This window comes from Megalops cyprinoides, chromosome 5 (assembly GCF_013368585.1).
Source record: "Megalops cyprinoides isolate fMegCyp1 chromosome 5, fMegCyp1.pri, whole genome shotgun sequence".
NCBI classification, from domain to species: Eukaryota; Metazoa; Chordata; class Actinopteri; order Elopiformes; family Megalopidae; genus Megalops; species Megalops cyprinoides.
In genome coordinates this window covers 30,789,413-30,808,899 of record NC_050587.1, presented here as the reverse complement: position 1 = coordinate 30,808,899, position 19,487 = coordinate 30,789,413, and the positions used below count along the sequence as shown (strand labels likewise).

The following is a 19,487-nucleotide window of genomic DNA, read 5'->3' as shown; positions in this document are numbered from 1 at the left end:
TGGTCCAGCAGCAAGTCCCAACATTAGTTATATGCCTAATGGCTATAATGCATGGCAATAGGGTGGGCCTAAGTTTTGATTTCATTCCTACTTAATAATGAAATCTTAGGCCTGCTCATTCGAAACCTGTTAAACAGCTAAAATTTTGAGTGATAGAGAACATGATATAAGGAACCTATATTGGATAGCAGGTCTCAGTCTGCTAATGTTCATTTTTAGTCCTCCTTTTTTAACATCTGAATTCAGCATCAGCCTTAATTTGAGGGAGAGACTTTTAATTTCTTCTGAAACGCTTTGTTTGTTTTATTAACCGAAAAGGTGACATACAGAACACACGGCTACTGCACATGGTCAGTAGCACAGAGTTTCCCTATGCTTTAAGTACAATAGAAACATATCTCCAGTATAGTCCATTTCTGCAGCTGAAGAAACATTTAGACAAGTGACAAAGTACCGCTCCTGGTGAAGCCTGCTTGAAACAGGCTCCTGTTTGTCTGCTCCAGGTTCCATCTAAATTAAACATCTGGACAGCTAAAGTTTGTTCAAAGCTTGCATCTGTGACAAGGGCCAAGAAAGCTGATTGCTATACTCCATTGTTTTTACTCTGTGGACTTGCAAGGTGGGGAACTTTTGAAGAACAGTTTTCCCTCTGAAAACGCACACATTACTCCTCAGCGTTGACGATTCCTGCCAATTTTCATGGTCTTGTTCATTCCCAACAATTTACATTTTTGAAAGGAGTTCTGAAAGTTTTGTTTACGTTCTTGGGCCAGCTTAAAATCCAGCGCATGAATAGTTTTGAATACATATTCAAACAAATGGTACTGCTTTTTAAACAGTGGCAGCAACAGGCACAGAAACTGTAAGACTTAAGCAAGAAGGAATGTGATGGAAAGAACTAAACTTCTTTTTATTTCGTGCATCTTACTTCCTCTGAAAGAAAAATAAAATGCACATTCAAAGGACAAAACAAACTCTTCTTCCAAAACTTCCTTGAGAGTAATGTAAAGTAACAAAAATGATTAAAATGAAACTGATTAAATTTCCTCTCTTGCACAACCCAGCATATGCAACCTCTACTGTACATATCTACTTATCCTAACTACTGTCTAATTAATCCTAATTATGTTCCAATTAATTAATTTCTGAATACTTGCTTTAGCTAATTTCACTAAACTACTGCTGGAATACAGGAAAGTGTACAAAAATACAAATGAAAACAACACAAGGTCAGGAAGCAGCACAGAAATTCTGATGAAAGACATCGGATTCCATTTTGGATTTATTCAGACACATATTGGTAATGCAGGGCAAATATGCATTGACAATGATACCATATGTCAGCCTTGTAAGGGCTGTTAGGCAATGCATTTGTTATTGTCTTCTGGTAGTACAGTTTCAGGAGGGAGTAAACCCGTACTTGCAAAATGTGTGGTGTGAAAAACGGTAACGCATAGCGTGGAACGTGGTTTTCGCAACAGCACCAAGTATTTCCCATTTGTTATTGTCAACATATTCCAATGAGCCAAAGGTTTATTCACAAAGTGAAGGCGATTGGTGTTGGTCAGCCACGATGCAGGGGTGCAGTTCCGAGCAGGAGAGGTTAGTGCGGGGAGAAGCAGAGAGGAACAGTGAGGTCTGCCGGAAGGAACAGGGATTTAGAGGGTGGTCTGGGAGGGTGGTTTGGTAGGTGGGGGGGATTTAGTAGCTGAGGTTTGGGGGAGAGGGGTACTCAGGCAGGAGCAGGGAGGCCTCACACGCTGGCCCCCGGATCTCAAAAGCAACATACCCTCGGCGTCTGTCATCGGGCTCGCTGAAAAACCGTCCTATATCTCGCATTGTCACTGCATGTGGCAGCCACGTCGCGAGGCGGTGATCCCTCCGCTGCCTTCTGCTTGTGATATGCCACGGCTACGGCCACCGCACACACATATCTCTTATCTTACCGTGCGGAGAGGCTGAAAGGTTGACAGGAGTCTGGGAGAGGTATCACGCGCTTCTATTGGGAAAGGCAAGGATGGAATGTGCTGCAAATAAAGTACTCTAAACATAGCTAGCGAGAGTCCTTGCCACAAGACTAAAGGTTACTTGTGTACTTGCGTATCCTAATAGTGATTATTTTTTTTATTATCGCCAACACCACCACTCTGGGGGATTTATCTTTGAACGCGTAAACATAATTCAAAGCAACAAGGCTCCAGATTTTAAACAAACTCCAGACACCAGCAGTGGAGGTTTGATTGATTCTCCACCACTGAGTAAATCCAGATTCCGCTGCTGCACTTGAACTCTTCCTGAACTTCACCTGGCTTACATGCATGACTCAGCTGCGGGGGGGTCACTTCTGCTGCGGGCACCGTCTGGCTTAAAACACCCGAATCCGGGCAATTTATCTCCTCTCCCAGATACTTTTTCCTTTCCATCTTTTGGATTTTGGCAAAGCGGGAGGACATTTCTCTGGCAGGAAAACAAAGGGAGAAGAGCTGGACTTTGGCGAACGTGTCCAGCGCCACGAGCTGTGTAACACACAGACGTCCCCGTAAAAGAGACCAGCCCACCGGAAAAAGACTGCAAGGCTGATGATCTTAGAATTTATATTACATTAACTTATTCTGAAACACCAGGTAATGCTGCTGCACTTTGATCCAGGAGATGGCTTAATGAGCTAGTTAATCAATTTCTTCAACACAATCTTTTAACATATTTAACAAAATGCCCCTAATTGTATTAATAATCATTATTAGCAGCAGCATCTTAATCATTGTCTCCATCATCAACGTCATCATTGTCATCATCATCATCAGCATCATCACTTGGCATTACAAATCCCATCATTGCTCTCAGTGGCACACAAGCCATATCAGTTCCATGTCAGGATGTTACCTGTAATCTTTTCTCCCCTTTTTTTGCATTTCTAATGGATCAAATGCAGTGAATCTGGCTCATGTCCCCGCGGCCTCTGCATTATGCACGTCGCGGTGCTGAGTTACGCTGAATGAGACAATGAGCCTGAGGAAAAGCAGACGACTGTGTGGAAAAAAGTAACTCGTAAGCGTCTCCGCAATCTGCCTGAACTTTGACCGAGGGCAAATTCAGACCTCATTCGAGGTACTATCTTTGCCATTAGGCCTCATTCATCCATATATGTAATCTCATTTTTCAAAACAGCAAGCATAAATGCACATACTTACTATATCAGTCCTAATATTATTTAAGACATGTGACAATGTTTTGACCTTCATGGTCACCATCAGGACTCATACATTTTAAACATACCTTACAGAAGTAGTTTGAGCTTTTCTGTGCTATTCTGAACCTGAACTCCCTCGTTGTTTTATGCTAAATACCTGCAAATGTGTACCCTGCGGCTTGATTTTCAATGTCATTTTTCTCCCTCAGACATTAAGAGAAGGTATATAATCTCATATTTCATATGTGACCCCCTAATACAGTCATATTTAGTCATACCTATCATTATCGTCATTATTATTCCTATTCCTATTCCTATTAAACTGAAAATGATTCAAATATTTGTGATGTGTAATTGTATTGGTACAACACCATCTGCTGTTGCTAACAGATCACTGCGTTTATTTGTTTACTGAACAAGTTTCATAAAAACTGATTTACATAACTTGGTTTACAGTCTTTATTATGCTGTACTATTTTAGTTTCAAAGCTAAAACGAGTAACTTCATATTTACTGCAATCATTTGGGGGCTTAATACATTCGGCATGATCTGTATATGTCGGCATTAGACTGTAGATCACCTGCTTAAGGCATAATAATGTTGACAGTCAGGATGAGGATGAACTCTGTTTGAGAGGCGTGGGGTGGGGGAGGGGTTGCTGTCATATGGGGAGTATGTCACATGCAATGCTGGGCCATGGCATGAAGCTTTACACAAGTGTGGAGAAGCGAAATGAGCCCACTGGCAAAGCCTGAGGTAATTTACATCAAAGTCATTCACGATCCATGATTATTCCATGATATTTACTCAAAATGCTCTGATAAGGGGGTAAAATGTCAGGTTTTAATGCCCAGAATACCAAATGTATCGCCAAGCTTTTTTTTTTTTTTTTTTTTAAACCATACTCTCAAAGAGAGAGATAAAAGTCAAACAACTGAAACACATTTCCTATCGGTAAATGATTCCCGTCTCGGACAGCGATTTTCACACCCTTTTCGTGTTCTGTGCATTAAATTAAGGGGATTCATTAGCATGTGGGGCAGGGGCTAATGTCTGGTGCAAAGCAAGGCAACGCAGAACAGGCAGAGCATTCCATAGTAACAGCATAAACAGATCTGCCGTTAGAAGGTAGCTAGCACCATCACTTACTTTCCACTAATAACCGGCTCAGATCTCCGAGAAACCAAGCCTGGCCTCTGCAGGTGGTTATTCCTATCAATAAGGACACAGTAGTGAGAGAAAAACACAGCTGGGAATTCAAAGGGTTGACACAGAAACCATTTTTTTCTGAGCTTTTGAAGGCTTTTTTTTGCACAGCTAGTACTGACTCCTTGTAAATGTATTTTTTCGAACGGGAAGGCCGAACTGCTGAATAGTTCACTTGATCTGGTGCTGACCCCCTATATCACTTCAGTATGTCACTGGAAGATTCCTCCCAGGCCTCTGTCAGGATGAGTATTTGCAGTTGTCATCTTTAACCGTTCCTTTTAAAGATGCAGTTAAACCCGGAAGCCACTGTCTCAGAACTGATATTTACCATGTGAATGAAGTAAAGAATGCTCTGTTCACTAATGATGCTACGCATAACGTTTTTTAGGGAGGGGTAAATATGATAGCATTATCTGTAATATGTCTGGTTAATCGTCCATTAGCATACAAACGGACTGACAGAACTGCAAAATGTTTTCCAGGGAAGATATCAGCTGTGCCCTGATAAAAAAATAAATGCTAGCCGGGGATGGGACTGAGACAGCACACGTGAAGTCAATAACATTTCCTGCTTGTATGTAATGGAATAAGCCCCATGGTGCAGAGATGGATGGTTCTTTTCATGATTTCCACAGCTCATTGAAAACAGATCCTCTTGTCCTAGGTGTCTCTGTGTTATAAACATGCAGGTACATATAAAATAAAATCTCACACCCCGTTAATGACTAAATCCCTCTCTAAGAAAAGCTAATAATATAAAAAGGTATTTAAAGGTGACTAGCTTAGGATTCAGAAGCAAATACTGTTTTAAAGGTGCAAAAACGGTATGCATTGATGTAAATCGGAATTAGTCAATCTGTAAAATATGAAATTAATGTGTGTGATGGTGCATATAAGTCCACCTACCCATTAACCATAACAATGCAATAATAATGCAGCTGTTACATTGGCTCCATGTAAGACGGAGCTGTGACATAAACTTCTCATTTGTGTTCAGTGCACATCCCTAAACAGATGTGGATCCATTGCTCTTCAGATTTTTATAGCTACTATGTATGTGTGTGGCCACTGATCTAGATCGGAGAATGTCAGGCGCTGTTTCGAAGCATTACTGGGGAAATAGCTCTCTTTCCCACGGCAGCTGGTAGGGCGAAAAATCTGTTCACATTGAGAAAAAAGAACAACAAGAGACTGCCCCGTCATCTCTGACATCACTGACAGCAGACCATGCAACTGTAAACAGAGTGGGAGTGGCACCAAAGACGCTACGCGCACAAAAGAGGCACGTGCCGGTCCCCGAGTCCATGGCCCTCAGTGAGAGAGAGGGGGAGAGAGAGAGAGAGAGAGAGAGGGAGAGAGGGAGAGGGGGAGAGGGAGAGAGGGAGAGAGAGAGGGAGGGAGAGAGAGAGAAAGAGAGCACACGGACACGAGGAGCAATGATGTGTGTGGCTCTGAGGGGCATGCTGGTAGCGCACCATGTGACACATACACACACATACACACGCGCACACACGCACACACATACACAAGTACACATAAAAACAGCCAGCGATGACTCAGCCAGGAACAGACCGCCTCCTCAAAGCTACAGATGGCCCTGAGTGCCTTGCTTGGCATTCTGTTTTCTCCACATTCAGAGTTTTAGTAAAATATGTGTATGGGAGTGTAACATAGCATTATTCCATGATATTATACATACTATTTCATACATTATATATAAAACATTTATATACTGTATGAACTCACCCTGTTTTGATAGAGAAGCTGAAATATTTTAAACCAAATCTCAATGCTAAATGAATAAATCACATAAATAAATAAGTAGAAATAAATAAAATGACAAATACCACAGCAATTTCATTTGCTCATTGAGAACAAAGTCAGCCGTATGTACAGCAGTGATTTAAGGAGGGTAACTGGCTAAATGTTTTCCTGGGAAGGGATTCAACCCTTGGAGGCCAATAAAAACAACAAGCGCTCAGATTTACTTCTGTGGATCAAAAGGTCTTTTTCCTGGCCTTTCAGCAGTTTTTGAGATGTATTCAGCACTTTCAGAATAGTCATTGTAACTGCTCTTTCAATAAAAAAAATGGTTGATGACTTGATAACATAGCCTCTGCCTTCTGATCCTGAGGATTGGCTGCAGTTTCTCTCCATTTTCTAAATTCAATGTGATAGACTTTACTGTAACTGATTTCAGATGACATTGGGATATGACACGGAGAAATAAAAAACGGCAGAAACTGTATTACGCTGTTAATGAGAAACAGCTGAACCGCTAAATATTTATGTAATTTAATAAAATGTTAAGAGCACATAAATACCAACAGGTTCCTGGGAAAGAAACAACTGAGGGTTTGCCCTTGCAAAGTTTTCATGTCAAAATAGCGATCAACATTCCTTGGAGCTATGGTTCCTCTTTAAAATTCTTTTAAATGCTCACAAAAATGTTTTATTCTCACAGGGCACATTTTCCAGTGACACTAACTATTTTTTGCTTGACACTACAAAAGGGCTGATGGTGTTGGTATAAGGAATGTAGAGCCGGGGTGTTGGTGGACATGTTTTCACAGGGGAATGGAGGAGGGAGTGATGTGCACCAGACAGAGACCTGCTTGACAGGTCCGTCGTACTTACATGTCACTGGCGATGGATGAGTTCCTGGACATGGACTTGGGGGACAGGTCATAGTCGCTGTCGGAGCGGTACAGGAAGGACTCCCGCCGCTGGCTATGCACAAAGTTGGCCTGGAGGATGAGCCCCGACCCGGGGCTCGTCATGGGATCCAGGGGACTCCTTCCCGAGGACGTGCCATTGTCCACATCGAAGCTGGGAGGTGGGGGGGGGGGGTTGTGTGGAACAGGAGACAGAAACAGATGGTCAGACGGAACTGCGAGGTGGAGACCCCATCAGAGAACTCTCAGTGGTGCTGCTGGGAAAATTCAGAGGGGCCAGCAACGATAAACACTTAAAGGCCACCTGGGGCTATTCTGAGGCAGGCCCAGCAGTTAACCTTAGAAATTAGCACATACTGTATATCCAATATAAATGTGAATTTAAGTCGGCAGTAACAAGCACACAGCTATAAATAACGCCTACAAGCCGAACTTATAAAGCATTGGTAAGTCCAGCCATGTACTTTCCTTTTTTTTCTACATGACATTTAAGATGGACTTATCTCAGCTTATTACTGAAATCTAAACACATTCTAATAATATTCTCAATTAAGATAATTCAACAAAAAAGACTAAAACCATGTTTGAATACAACTATATCTCAAAAATAAGGAGAACATTTCATGAGACAAAATATTCTCCATATCAACAATATTTTTAGTATGTATGTGTAGTATAACATTATATTTTATAATAATATATAGTATCAGATGTGCCATTTTCATGCATGTCATTTCAGTGACACAAAGTGTATTGCAAAATGTGATGTATACTATGATATCTTGACATACATTTAAATATACACATTCTCTTTTTCATTTCATAATGCTTTTAACCATGTGCTGACATAAATCACAATTTATGAGAGTACTTATGACAACGCTAAAAATGCTGAGAAGTTGGAAAGGCTTGGCTGCATTACAAAGCAAACACAATCTTCATTTCAGATCATCACATGCACTGTACTTGAAAAGGTCCATTTCCAATCATTTCACCGCTTTGCAATGACACATATTCCCACTGAGTGGGCCAGTTCCAAAGCTAGCCAAATGATCCTGATCCTGGCGTGCAACCAGTGCCCAAAAATAGATGTATGGGTTGAATTCACCCCACAAATGAGACTGGAGAGGCAGGATTACTCTAACCACTGCCACCAGCAGATATCACCATTGTGCACTCCTAACATGGTACAACATTCACACACACAATGCAGTACACACTTGGTGGGCCTGGTGCTCACTGAATGAAACCACATCAGGCTACATACGTAGGCCTGTACTTGACATACATGCGGCTTGTGTCAGCTGACTGTGCGCGCTTCCTGTGTGGAATTGGAGTGCGCGGAATCCAAACGGAATTCACACTTTTGTGAATCACGAGGAGCGGCTGTCATCAGAGATGACGTCTTCCTTGGCACCTTTTTGCCAGTGACTTAGTGGGTGTCGAAAGAATTGCTCAGGAAGCAAACTGTCAGCCTTCCTCCACTCCGCATGGAATGTATCAAAGCTGAGGAGCTTTAACAGAGTAACAGCACAATAACTGTCATTCTCAAGTGAGAAAACAGATCATTTGGCTTGAGTTTAAGAACTACAACAGTGGTAGCCTGTGCAAGGTTATAAATGATATACCAGTAATTGTATGTCTTAAACATTCTTGCAATGTTCTGAAGTAATTTGTGAAGTAAATATACAAGTTAATAATAAATAATAAACTGTGTGAAAAAAGTAAATAATAAGCAAATAAAATGTGACGCAACTAAACAAGGGTCATCCTGCCTATACGGATAATGCCATAAGATGCTTGCCGAGCATATGGTTCACGTTTGAGCAAATTACGCAAAAGAGAGAGGGCGGCAGTGTTCACCAACTGGGCTCTGAAAGTTATGGCAGCTATGTTTCAACAGGGATGACTCATCTATAAGGAAGGAGGCAGGTAAGCGTCGGATGCCGGGACGTGAGGGAACAGCTGTTAGCTGTTCGGGCGATAAAATATTCATGCGTAGGCCACTTAGCAAGTGACGGAGGCTCTGGTGACGGAGACGGTGAGCTGGCTTAAGGAAGGATCGCACCTGGAGGCCTCTGATTAGCGTTGGCCACGGCCGCACCGTGGAGAGCCGGGGGGGGGGGGGGCGGTCCTCGTAAGAACCCAGGGGATTGCCTCAGTGGCCATTCTGTGGCGTAATCCCGGGGCGGTCAAATATAGACACAGGGGACAGTGCTGGAGGGGATTCCCCTGTGACGTCCAGCGCCCACGGGAATGACATCATCTGGTTTATCCTTTAAAATCCCTACCCTCTGAAACCCAACTGTCACTGTATGGAGAGAGGACTTTTGGAGAGTATTCACGGTCACTGTGATGTTCCTTAGCCTTGCTGCATCAGACCTTCAATAACATACCACGTGTATTTAAATACATGAAAGTGCTGAGATTAGGTAAACTTGTTGATCCCAATCTGCCATTGTGAACCACTACAAACAATTTTCTACACCTGCACATTAGCTGCTGAATGTACCAACCAACAGCAGCTTCATAACAAGGAACTAGGATGAGGTTACTATTGAAGTGTATACTTCTAACTGAATGTAAAATACAGTGCATGCTGCAGCTGTAATCCCAACAATCTGTCCCTCAAACTTTAAAATGCTCCTGCACAATAAGACATTCATATTTACCAACAAATCCACTGAATGGCAATTAATTTTAAGTTTTCCTTAAAAAGGTCAATAACTTTATGAAAATGAACGTGAGGAAAAGTCTACAGTTGGATGTACCATGAACACATCAGTCAAAAAGATTTCCCGCAGCATGTTTATAAATGTCTGATAGTACCAACCAAACAATCTCCTTGGATTTTTGATTTGTTACATTACAAGGCTACAGTGTGTATCATTTCATAAACAACCCTTTAAATATTTTGCCTGAAATTAGGGTACTTTCAAACAGGAAGATTTTAAAGTACAGGGTTTCTTATTTACAATATCTTGACAAATTACCAGTTCATACTGGCTGACTGAGTAATTCACCGCTTCATCACCAGTAAGTGACATGAGGTTATAACAGGATAGAGATGCCTGCGTTAAACACACAGACCATTCGCTAGAAAGGTGGGCCAAGGCCAGGCCACTTTATACAGGCCGTCTTTAATCCAGTGTATGAGGCTGCAGCCTACCAGGGAAGGGATTTCAAAATGGACTTTGCTGAAAGTAGAAATATAATAACCAATCATGAAAGAAAAACGAAATCTAAAAGAGAAAATCACTAATCCTACAGCGCAGAATTTCATACTTTCAAAACGCAGTGGTGTCTCCCCCACAGGAACAAAGTGTTCCAGCTCATTTATCATTGCACAGGCACAGAGAAAGTTTCAAAACTTTTGGTAAGAAATGTACAACGTATGATTTCCTTCATCATAAGATAAAATCAACTTCCATTTAAGACATTCTGGATACGTAGCTTTCAAAGAATAGTTAATATAGAATGTACAAGATCAAGATTAAACAAAACACAAATATCCACTGTTCAAAACGGAGTGAGCCGAAGGTTTCTTTTTTGTGTGTATGTTATTATTTTTAACCATTTCCATCTATTGTAAATTAAACAAAATCAATCTTATAATGCATTCCTTCGATCAAATACTCTACTCGGAGTCAGACTTATCCTAGTACAGGTGAGGCAAACTGCCAGGTACGTGCGAGGTGGAAACAGGTGAGGTAGGAAGTTAAGGTTGAATAGACACTGCCTGGAACATCAGCCCCTTGCTGAGAGTACTTTGCTCCTGCCGAGCCGATGCAAAGCCAGCCAATTTAAGCCTCTGAAGCGTAGAGGAATCAGGGTAAAGCAAAGGCTGGTTTCAAAATGCTGCTTTGTGTAGATAAGTCCCTTTTTCTTGAACATAATGGTGAAAACGACGGTGTGAGGAGGGGGTTGGGTGGATGGATGTGTGTGTGTGTGTTTGGGGGGGGGGGGGGGGGGGGGATGGTTCTTGTTGGATTGCAAAGGCTCTGTATTTGGAGGAGAAAATTTCCAGCTGAGGTGCACAGCCAGAGAGGAACAATGAGTGCACCCAGCTGAACGTTAATGCTGAAACGCGGGAGATTACTCCAGTCTGACGCAAACCGCTCAGTTCGCGTGAGCTGCAGTGAGGTACAGCAATGCGGCCGAGAGGCCTATTACGACAGCGCATTTGGGAGAGCGCGTCGTTTCTTCCATGAATCAGAGCGCGAACGCGCGAAAAGACACTGTACAAGATATAGGTGTGTGGCGTCAGGCCACTGATACGCTCCACCTGTTCTGGACCAATCGAGGGCCATGGCTCTGCCTGTGCTTCTGAGTCATGCTTTCGAGGCGCCCATTCGCAGCAAGGTGCTGCCAAGAGCTGTCGCGGCGGACGGAAATCATGAACGGAAAGGATCCGCACGTTCAGGAATTCCTAACCGAAAAAGGGCATCGTTTCACAGGAAAAGGAGCCGGAGGATGACGAACTGAACACATCCCAGCAACAGACTTTACTGTGAAAAGACAAGTTTACCTTTCCACGAGTGAGGAATAAATGCAGACCTTAAGCTTTTAAGTGTTTCCTGTAACAAAGCCATGACTGTAATTTGAGTCAAAATGTTCACTTTGACCCTTGTGGAAAATGCCTGTTCAGTTGATACACATTTCTGAACAGTAAATCAGGGAGTGTCAACAAACAATATGTGTAGTGACAATTTCTCAGTTTCAGACCTGATTTGAAAAAAAAAAAGCCAAATGAGACCTTTGAAAATGGACAGACTTTTCTTACCTTCATGAAAAAGTAAAACACACAGTAACAACCTTATTGAAAATATTGACATTACTGCCACTTTCCTCTATGTAATTGCACACACACACTGTAGGATATGCTGCAAAATGCTGTAACATGGTGTTAAATTCAGTTTATGAGCAGCTATTAATATACAGAATTTCATGATGTACCTTACACATCTTAGTAACCGAAACCTTGCATTTGTTATATCAGTGTATATTGAGATGTATTGCTTTTTCATGATCAGTATCAGTATCACCCTGAATTGAACCCGAATTTTAGACAGCTCTCACTGTCAGACTGGCCATAATTTACTGTCCAAAAACGCATGCCCTGCTAGGAATCATGGGACAGACAATGCAAGTGTCCAGTTTGATCCTGTTAAAGTGGACACTTTATCTTCTAGGGTTCAGATTTCCAGTGGTCTGTAATCTCCTGCTGGGTCTGGCCCAGATAATTGGCAGGTCAGCCTTCTGAGAGTGGAGAAAAGGATTTTGCGAATGGGCGGGATTGGGGGGGGGGGGGGGGGGGGGTGGGTTCAGGAAAGGGGGTGCTGTTGGGGCTACCGCTTGTATTTGCACTATACAGTTATCATTGTTTTGCATATTGTACAACAATAACTGTTTTCTACTGCACTTCATACTGTATAACAGCAATAACCTTACCCTTGTTTATTCTTGCTTGTATATATATAATCATAGCACATACACGATAACTTGCACGATAACTCAAAGCATTATTGCACAACTTCTTTCTATTTGTTGTATTTTATACCTCTTATTTATTTTATTCAATTTATTCTTTGTTGTTTTGATGTGTGCCGGACGGTGCAGTTGTGACCCTCAAATTTCCTTCGGGATTAATAAAGTATTTCTTATTCTTATTCTTATTCTTATTGTTTATTACTGCTAGGGCTCACTGTACTGATCACAACTTGCAGACTGGCCCACTACACCCCCCCTAAACTCCCCCCCCCCCACACACACATACACACACACACACACACACATACCCACCCTTCCATCATTTCGCCTGCATTATAGATGAGTTTCCGCATCACCTGAAACCCATCCCCTCCTCCTGCCCCACCTCCCGTCCACAAAGTCACATCCCGTGGGGCAGAAGGTCCATGAGAAAGACATGCGGGGAAGTGACACTGCGGCTGCATGATGATTAAGGAGTAACGCTGTCTGAAACCTAACCCCTGCAAACCACCTACACATTCTCACAGTGGTGCCGCAGCAAGGTCCACGGTTACATGAAAGTGCCGTGCTTTGGCGGAGTGTGCACTGTGCAAGTGAATCCATTTCAAAAACGCTTCTCGTTCTTCTGGTGGGCATTACTGATTGTTTTCACACAGTTCCCTGTATTTTTAATACAGTACAAATTCTGCCTACAGAGACACAAGGAGAATGTCTTTGCATGACTAGGTGATGGTTAGAGGAAATCTACACTGTTTTATTGGTAACATGTAGCTTTACTATTACTGTTGTTGTTAATACGTCTACTGCTACTAATACTAATAATTTATTTGGCAGACTTCCCAATCCTGGGCAATTTATGGAGCCACTTCTACTTGATGCATGCTTATTTTGTATTCTACTGTACAAGCACGTAGCAAACCTCAAGAAATGCATTACTCCATTACTGTGGCCCATAAGTACCCTGGCTATTGACTTTCATTCTATGAGACAAAGCTAGCCAATGCCCCCTGCTCTCCTGCTGGCTAAATTGAGCCTGTCCTTCGGTGTGCAGTTGTGAAATCTATTATGTGACCTCCTATGGAAGCTTTCCCTGGTGAGCTTAATACGAGAAGGCTCGGCTATAGAGTTACAGGCCTAACAGCTTTGTCCCTATGGGCAAGTGCAAACCAGCTGATCGCTCTTTGTTCAAACCTAATGAGATGCCAGCATCTGAGACCACCGCTAATGCAGGGGCCGTATCCAGGTGTAAACACACATTAAAAATAAACCATGCTAAAGCTGTCAGCAAAAGAAAAAATATCAGATTGATCAAACTGCTGAATGAATTTATAACCCTTTTGCATAAGGCAGATCTATAAATACAGCCTGCAAGATTTAAGAGATAGATGCTTTAATATCTCAAAATGCTGCATGTCTTACACATTAATTAATGTCTGTTGTAAACATAAATCTCATTTATATTTACATTTTATAAATGTAATATAGAATATATTTTGAAATGTTTTCTAAAATCAATGTATTGCATATTCTATGATATACACAATGTATTTAGACACACCTATATACAGTATTAACAAATACATTTATAAAACTGTTCTTTTATTTCTTTTGTTGTGAAGCAAAACATATGATAATATCTGCCACCCCTCCAGAACAGGGAAAAATAAGAGGGTACGTACTGCAGTAGTTACATTTCTTTAAAAAAATCACATATTTCCCATTTAAGCTATGTTAAGCCATGTTTTAAAACACTCATTGTGGTACATATGGCTCTCAAAACAGAACACATATCATAATATGATACATATCATGATCCACATGACAAGTACGACTGACAGATTCTCAACAGTGTTGTGGAAATGTTACAGTCCTGCGTAACAGTTTAAGATCATACTCTACCAAACATACTTCAACACCAATTACAGCTGTGATTGTCAGGCTATCATTCTGTTAGACTGCCTGTCCATGCTGAGCTCAGGAAGCTCTATCTCAGCTAAATCAGTCTGTCTTCTTAAAAATGAACACTGTATCTCTGCCTAATGAGGTACTGGAGTCTGCAGTCTTCTTTCCAACCATTTCTATCCACTCATTTCTCCCCTCTTTGCTATTTGGACCCCAACACTTATTTGTATGACGGTTTCCATCTGTTCCTAAATTTCATTTCACCAAGTTTATCTTTGTATTTATATGCGCGTTCCAAACTGTCGCAATCACTCAATATTCAAATCGCTTGTGGAGACAAACAACACACAGCCCACTTCAAACCGCCAGGGCGATCTGACAGGCTGCATGCTGCATGACTAACTGATACATCGGGTGTGTTGGGACACTAGAGCCTACCCCATTCAGTCTGTTGTTTTGTACTGTGATACACCCTCGTGACAAGAGAGCATGAGGCAAAGAAGAGAGGCATCTTGTACCAAATTCTCAGTTGTGACACCGGGCAGCCAGAGATGAGAGGATGGGGATTAAGCCAGTATCACCAGTGCTTAGTGCCCTGGCAGGTTTTAAGAGGACAAGAGTTGAAACCCATGCCTTTTGGAGAGGGCTGAGCACAAGCAGGGGACGTTTAAGGTTTCTGTGCTGAATAAAGTCCGGTATTATAACTCTACAGTAGAAATATTACCCTGTGTGCTGTACCAGCCTCACAGCTGCAGAGTCACTCACGTTACAGTGTTTGGCCTTTGATGTAGCCATGGCAGCCAAGGCAGTTTTCCGTGGTTTTTGTAAATTAAAACACAGCGCAGATCATTTACATACACGAGTCTATACAGTGGGTAACTGGCAAGTGTGCAAATCGGACTGACAGGCTGGCTGCCCCATTTGGCCCACACAGCTGAGTAAAGGGGAGGCGTCCTGTCCGACTCAGACCTCAGGTCTGCACGGACGCTGTCCTATCGTCATGTTTTGTGCGGGGCGTGCCGCGTGGCACCGGGTGAGACCCAAGAGGCCCATTCTGCTTCGTGATGTCAGTTCTTAAAGGTCGTCCCTGTGGTTTAAACGTGACGGGGGTGCCACGGGACCCCCCTGGCAGAGTGTCAAGGAGGACGCCGCGCGTCGGGCTGGTCTCTGCAAGGTACCGCCCGTCTCTCGTTTGCTTTGCCGTCTCTCGTCTTCCGTTAAAGCCTTCATTAGCGAGTCTGAGATGACGCACGGAGGGGCCCTGCCAATCCCAGAGGGGCTGCTTAATTGGGCTGAGGGTGGCCTGCCCGCTGGTTGGCAGGGCACAGACGACAAAGGGTTTATTTTTAAAGGTGGCGAAGACGCGGGGAGGGGGGAGGAGCTGCCGGGCCGAGGGTGTCGCCCTTGGCCCACTTCTGCAGAGGTCATCGCGACGTAGATCGGCAGTGAAAAGAGATCTCTTGATAAAAAAGTTCAGAAAGAGGGAGGGAGGGAGGGAGAGGGAAAAGAGACAGACAGAAAGAGAAAGAAGGGGGGCATTGTATTTCCAGAAGCAAGCTACAAGGACAGGTAATGTCATCGAACCATATGGAATCAGCACATTGAGGTGTCTGTTTTGGTCATTTTCAGAATGAAAACAGGTCGTCGCCATCTTAACCTATTCTGTTCTCAGCCTTAAAAAGGATCTCTTGCCCCACAGAGCTGTGAAGCAAACTAAAGAACAGATAAGTCCTGGAAGACTCATTGACAAATAATTACACAGAAGAAAGAGTTATCTCTTCCAGCCAGGGAACTGATGTGATCTGGGAGATGGCCATTTGCAGAGATGGTTCAGACAGTGTCTGGTGTTTGTCAACCTGTCATTTCATCAGCACTTTGCTTTCACGGAGGCCTTTGTCACTATCCTAACTGGAAATGTGATGTCCTGGGGCCGGATTCATGAAACACTTTCTGAGGTAAATTTTCTGAAGGTTCTGAATATATTCAAAGTAGTTCAACAGTTCAGCTGGAAAATATTCAAAATATCCAAATTCATAAGAAAGTTCAGTCCTTCAGATCCAAATTTTGCACACCAGACATTTCCCAAGAATAACTATTAACCTTTCTACTGTGCATACAGGAAAATTCTCAACCAGTCTTGATGAAAACAGTTAATAGCTCTCCTCTGATTGGCTAGGTTTGGCAGTCAGCAGAAGCAGTACTATAAAAGAAAATGCAATGGGAATCGAGGCTGATTGTTTTGCATGCTTCAAGTTTTGAGCGTAAACCAGTACACAGGAGCACTGCCAGACTTCTCTTATTAAAGGCAGCACAGACACTGTTCAGCTACTCAATGAATGATCTAATTAAGCACACGCAAAGGAAGGGAGGGGGTGGTGACTTTCAGCTCCCCTGGGCATCTCGTTACAACCTGAGGGGCATTGCTGGGTCTGGATTCTCATCATATCACGATTGGCTTCCTCAACATCCTGGTCATCATCACACATTAGCACTAGGCAAAGTGAGTTAACCCTTTAACCCTGGTATTCCAGCATGACAGACCTTAAAATTCAGAACTCAAACAGTTCAAAATACCAGGGTGAGCTGTGATCTCCTCAAACTTAAAACACAAAATTATATACACCCATTCATCACAGTGGTCTCAAAACAAAAAGCTTCTGCATTAAGACCATGATATTTTAAACAATGAACTTGCTGAACGCCTGAAACCACAAGATGTCCAGGTACATCCAGTAAATAAGCAATGCTAAATGTAGAACGAGAGTTAAATTACAGAGGCTAGTATCACACAATGATGCACCCCTCTGAAACACCTGAACCAGGTCATTTCAAAATATCTACAATACAGATGGCCTCACTGCCAAACATAAAGGCATGACCTGTTCCCACAACCTGACCACACCATCTTTACTGTGTACCACAATAATCTAATTAAGCAAATTCCACAAGCTAACATTGAAACGGATATGCTGTGCTTGTTGACTTTTACAAGAAGCCTATCTTAGAGAAACACCAAGGCCCTGTTCTGTAAAAAGAAACACGCTCCCCAGAAATCATGACCTGGCCTGCTCCCTTGATGGTATCATGGAACCAAAACGCCTCTGGGAAGCTGAAGGACATCATCAACAATCCATTGTACAGAATACACCGAGGCTCAAGGCTTCGATATAATCCCAGAGAGTTAATTAAAACAGTCACTCTGTTCAATGAATCTCAGACCCAGCCTGCAAATCCATGGTGGTGAGGAGACATCCATATAAAGCACAACTAGCTTTGTCTAATGCTATTGTGAGCGTATGAGGAAATACAGTACTGTGTAACGGTCTTGTCTCGCAAACTAAGAGTGCAAGGCTTCTTCTCACCCTCTTCCCGTCCCTCCCTAACCCACCCCCTTCCTGCCATGTTTCTTCTGATGTCGTTTGCTGTGCTTCCTGAGGGAACTCCAATCAAAGGAAACAACGCTACAAAAGGCCATATGGATATGTCTTTCAGTACAGATATCTTAACACATACTGAATGCAAATGTGTGTTTGCTCTGATAAAGCTGCTATAGTGAAGCTCATCGACAGCCTTTGAAAGGCTTTGAGTAACAGGCAGACTGTGCCCAAATGACTGCTGTGAGTTGTCAATGCTGCTGACCGGCCGATGTAAGACTGTCAAATGGACCAACACTCCGACTTGATCCACGCCATCAGCTATTTCACAATATACTGTCTGTCCCATTCTCTTTCCTGTTTGTGAGAGAGGTTGCTCACTCAGAGGCACACAAAAAGTACATCACTGCCAACGTGTAATGACGGCTCCCAAATAGATGGTCTTCAAAAATAAATGTGTATTCTGCAACTGGAAAATAAAATGGCAAGAAATTTCAAGATTTATGGTGCCTCATAAAAAGGTCTGCTTGGCTCCGGTTCAGAAACTCTCCACAATGTTTGTGGCGACTCTAAACATACTTGCACAAAGGAGACGCCCGCATTCCCCCCCACCTCTCAGATACGACTATTCTGAGCGAGGCCTGGGAGATACACACATGCCTTGCCTCGTTGTCTGAATGCACATAAATAATTACCCATTAGATTGCTACAGAAACACTGCACACATCCCCCGTCGATGCAATCATCCATTACTAGGGAATTAAAAACAAATGACATGTGTGAGGTAGACTACGGAGTGAGAGTTGCTAATTGCTTAGCCATCAACATTCGGTCATGACCAAAATTAAAAATGACAGTGCTTTTTAATACCCAAAACAATAAGATGATTAACCTTTGCGTAAGAGACTAATTTACCTTGAGGCAAAATATTCATAACAATACAAATTCTATCTGTACATAAAGCAACTGAAATACTGGGAATGACTGTACAGATTTTGTAAGTTAAACCACATGCTACAATGTGCACATTTTGAGGTCAACATCAGACAGGATTTTTCTTTAATTCATTAAAAATGTAAAAAGCAAGAGTAACATTGAGTAAAAGAAAGATAAGCTATCTATGAGTACAGGACTCGTGGAAGTGTTGTTGAGAAACAGCAAAGCTTGTTCAAACCCGAGTATTCTTGCAGCTGTGATCCTTAGTATAAAACAAAAGGGGTTTAACGACATGTACTTTGCGTCCTTCCTAACACTCTCTCTCTCTCTCTCTCAATCAGTTTGCATTTTATCCTAAAGAAATGTCATTCAAGTCCTCACACAGAGGACAAGACCAGACAGAACCAGGAGCAGAGGTTAATCTCTACTGACATTCCACAGTCAACCCGACTAAGCAATGCCTGCCTTGGACTGAGCTCCAGTCACAGCACCGTGCACTTAAAGAGCACCATTTCAAAAGGACACTAAAAAGAAAGGCCGGGGGCCAAACACAGAACTAACAAAACAGAAAATCGCAGTTATCACTACAATGTGCCCAAGTTTTGCTCTCCCTTCGAAGAGTAATAAGTCCTGTTGGTAATAAGTCAAATCACGGTGAAACTTATCATTACGCTATGCCCTGTACTCCACACTGTCTTCACGGGCTGATA

General features: G+C 42.5%; 1 protein-coding gene across 3 annotated transcripts in view; it reads right to left on the bottom strand.

Moving 5' to 3' along the window:
- Positions 1 to 19,487, bottom strand: part of LOC118778397 (cAMP-specific 3',5'-cyclic phosphodiesterase 4D-like) — a 117,848-nt gene that overhangs the window by 37,944 nt on the left and 60,417 nt on the right. Inside the window, exons 2-3 of one of the 3 annotated variants that reach the window (XM_036529912.1) lie at positions 7,038 to 7,229; positions 4,341 to 4,403 (exon numbers count right to left, since the gene is read on the bottom strand). In XM_036529912.1, the coding sequence (XP_036385805.1) occupies positions 4,341 to 4,403; positions 7,038 to 7,229 (255 nt within the window). Of the gene's footprint in view, positions 1 to 1,789; positions 1,979 to 4,340; positions 4,404 to 7,037; positions 7,230 to 19,487 lie in introns of those variants that run through there. The other 2 variants (XM_036529913.1, XM_036529914.1) reach the window with 2 other exon arrangements.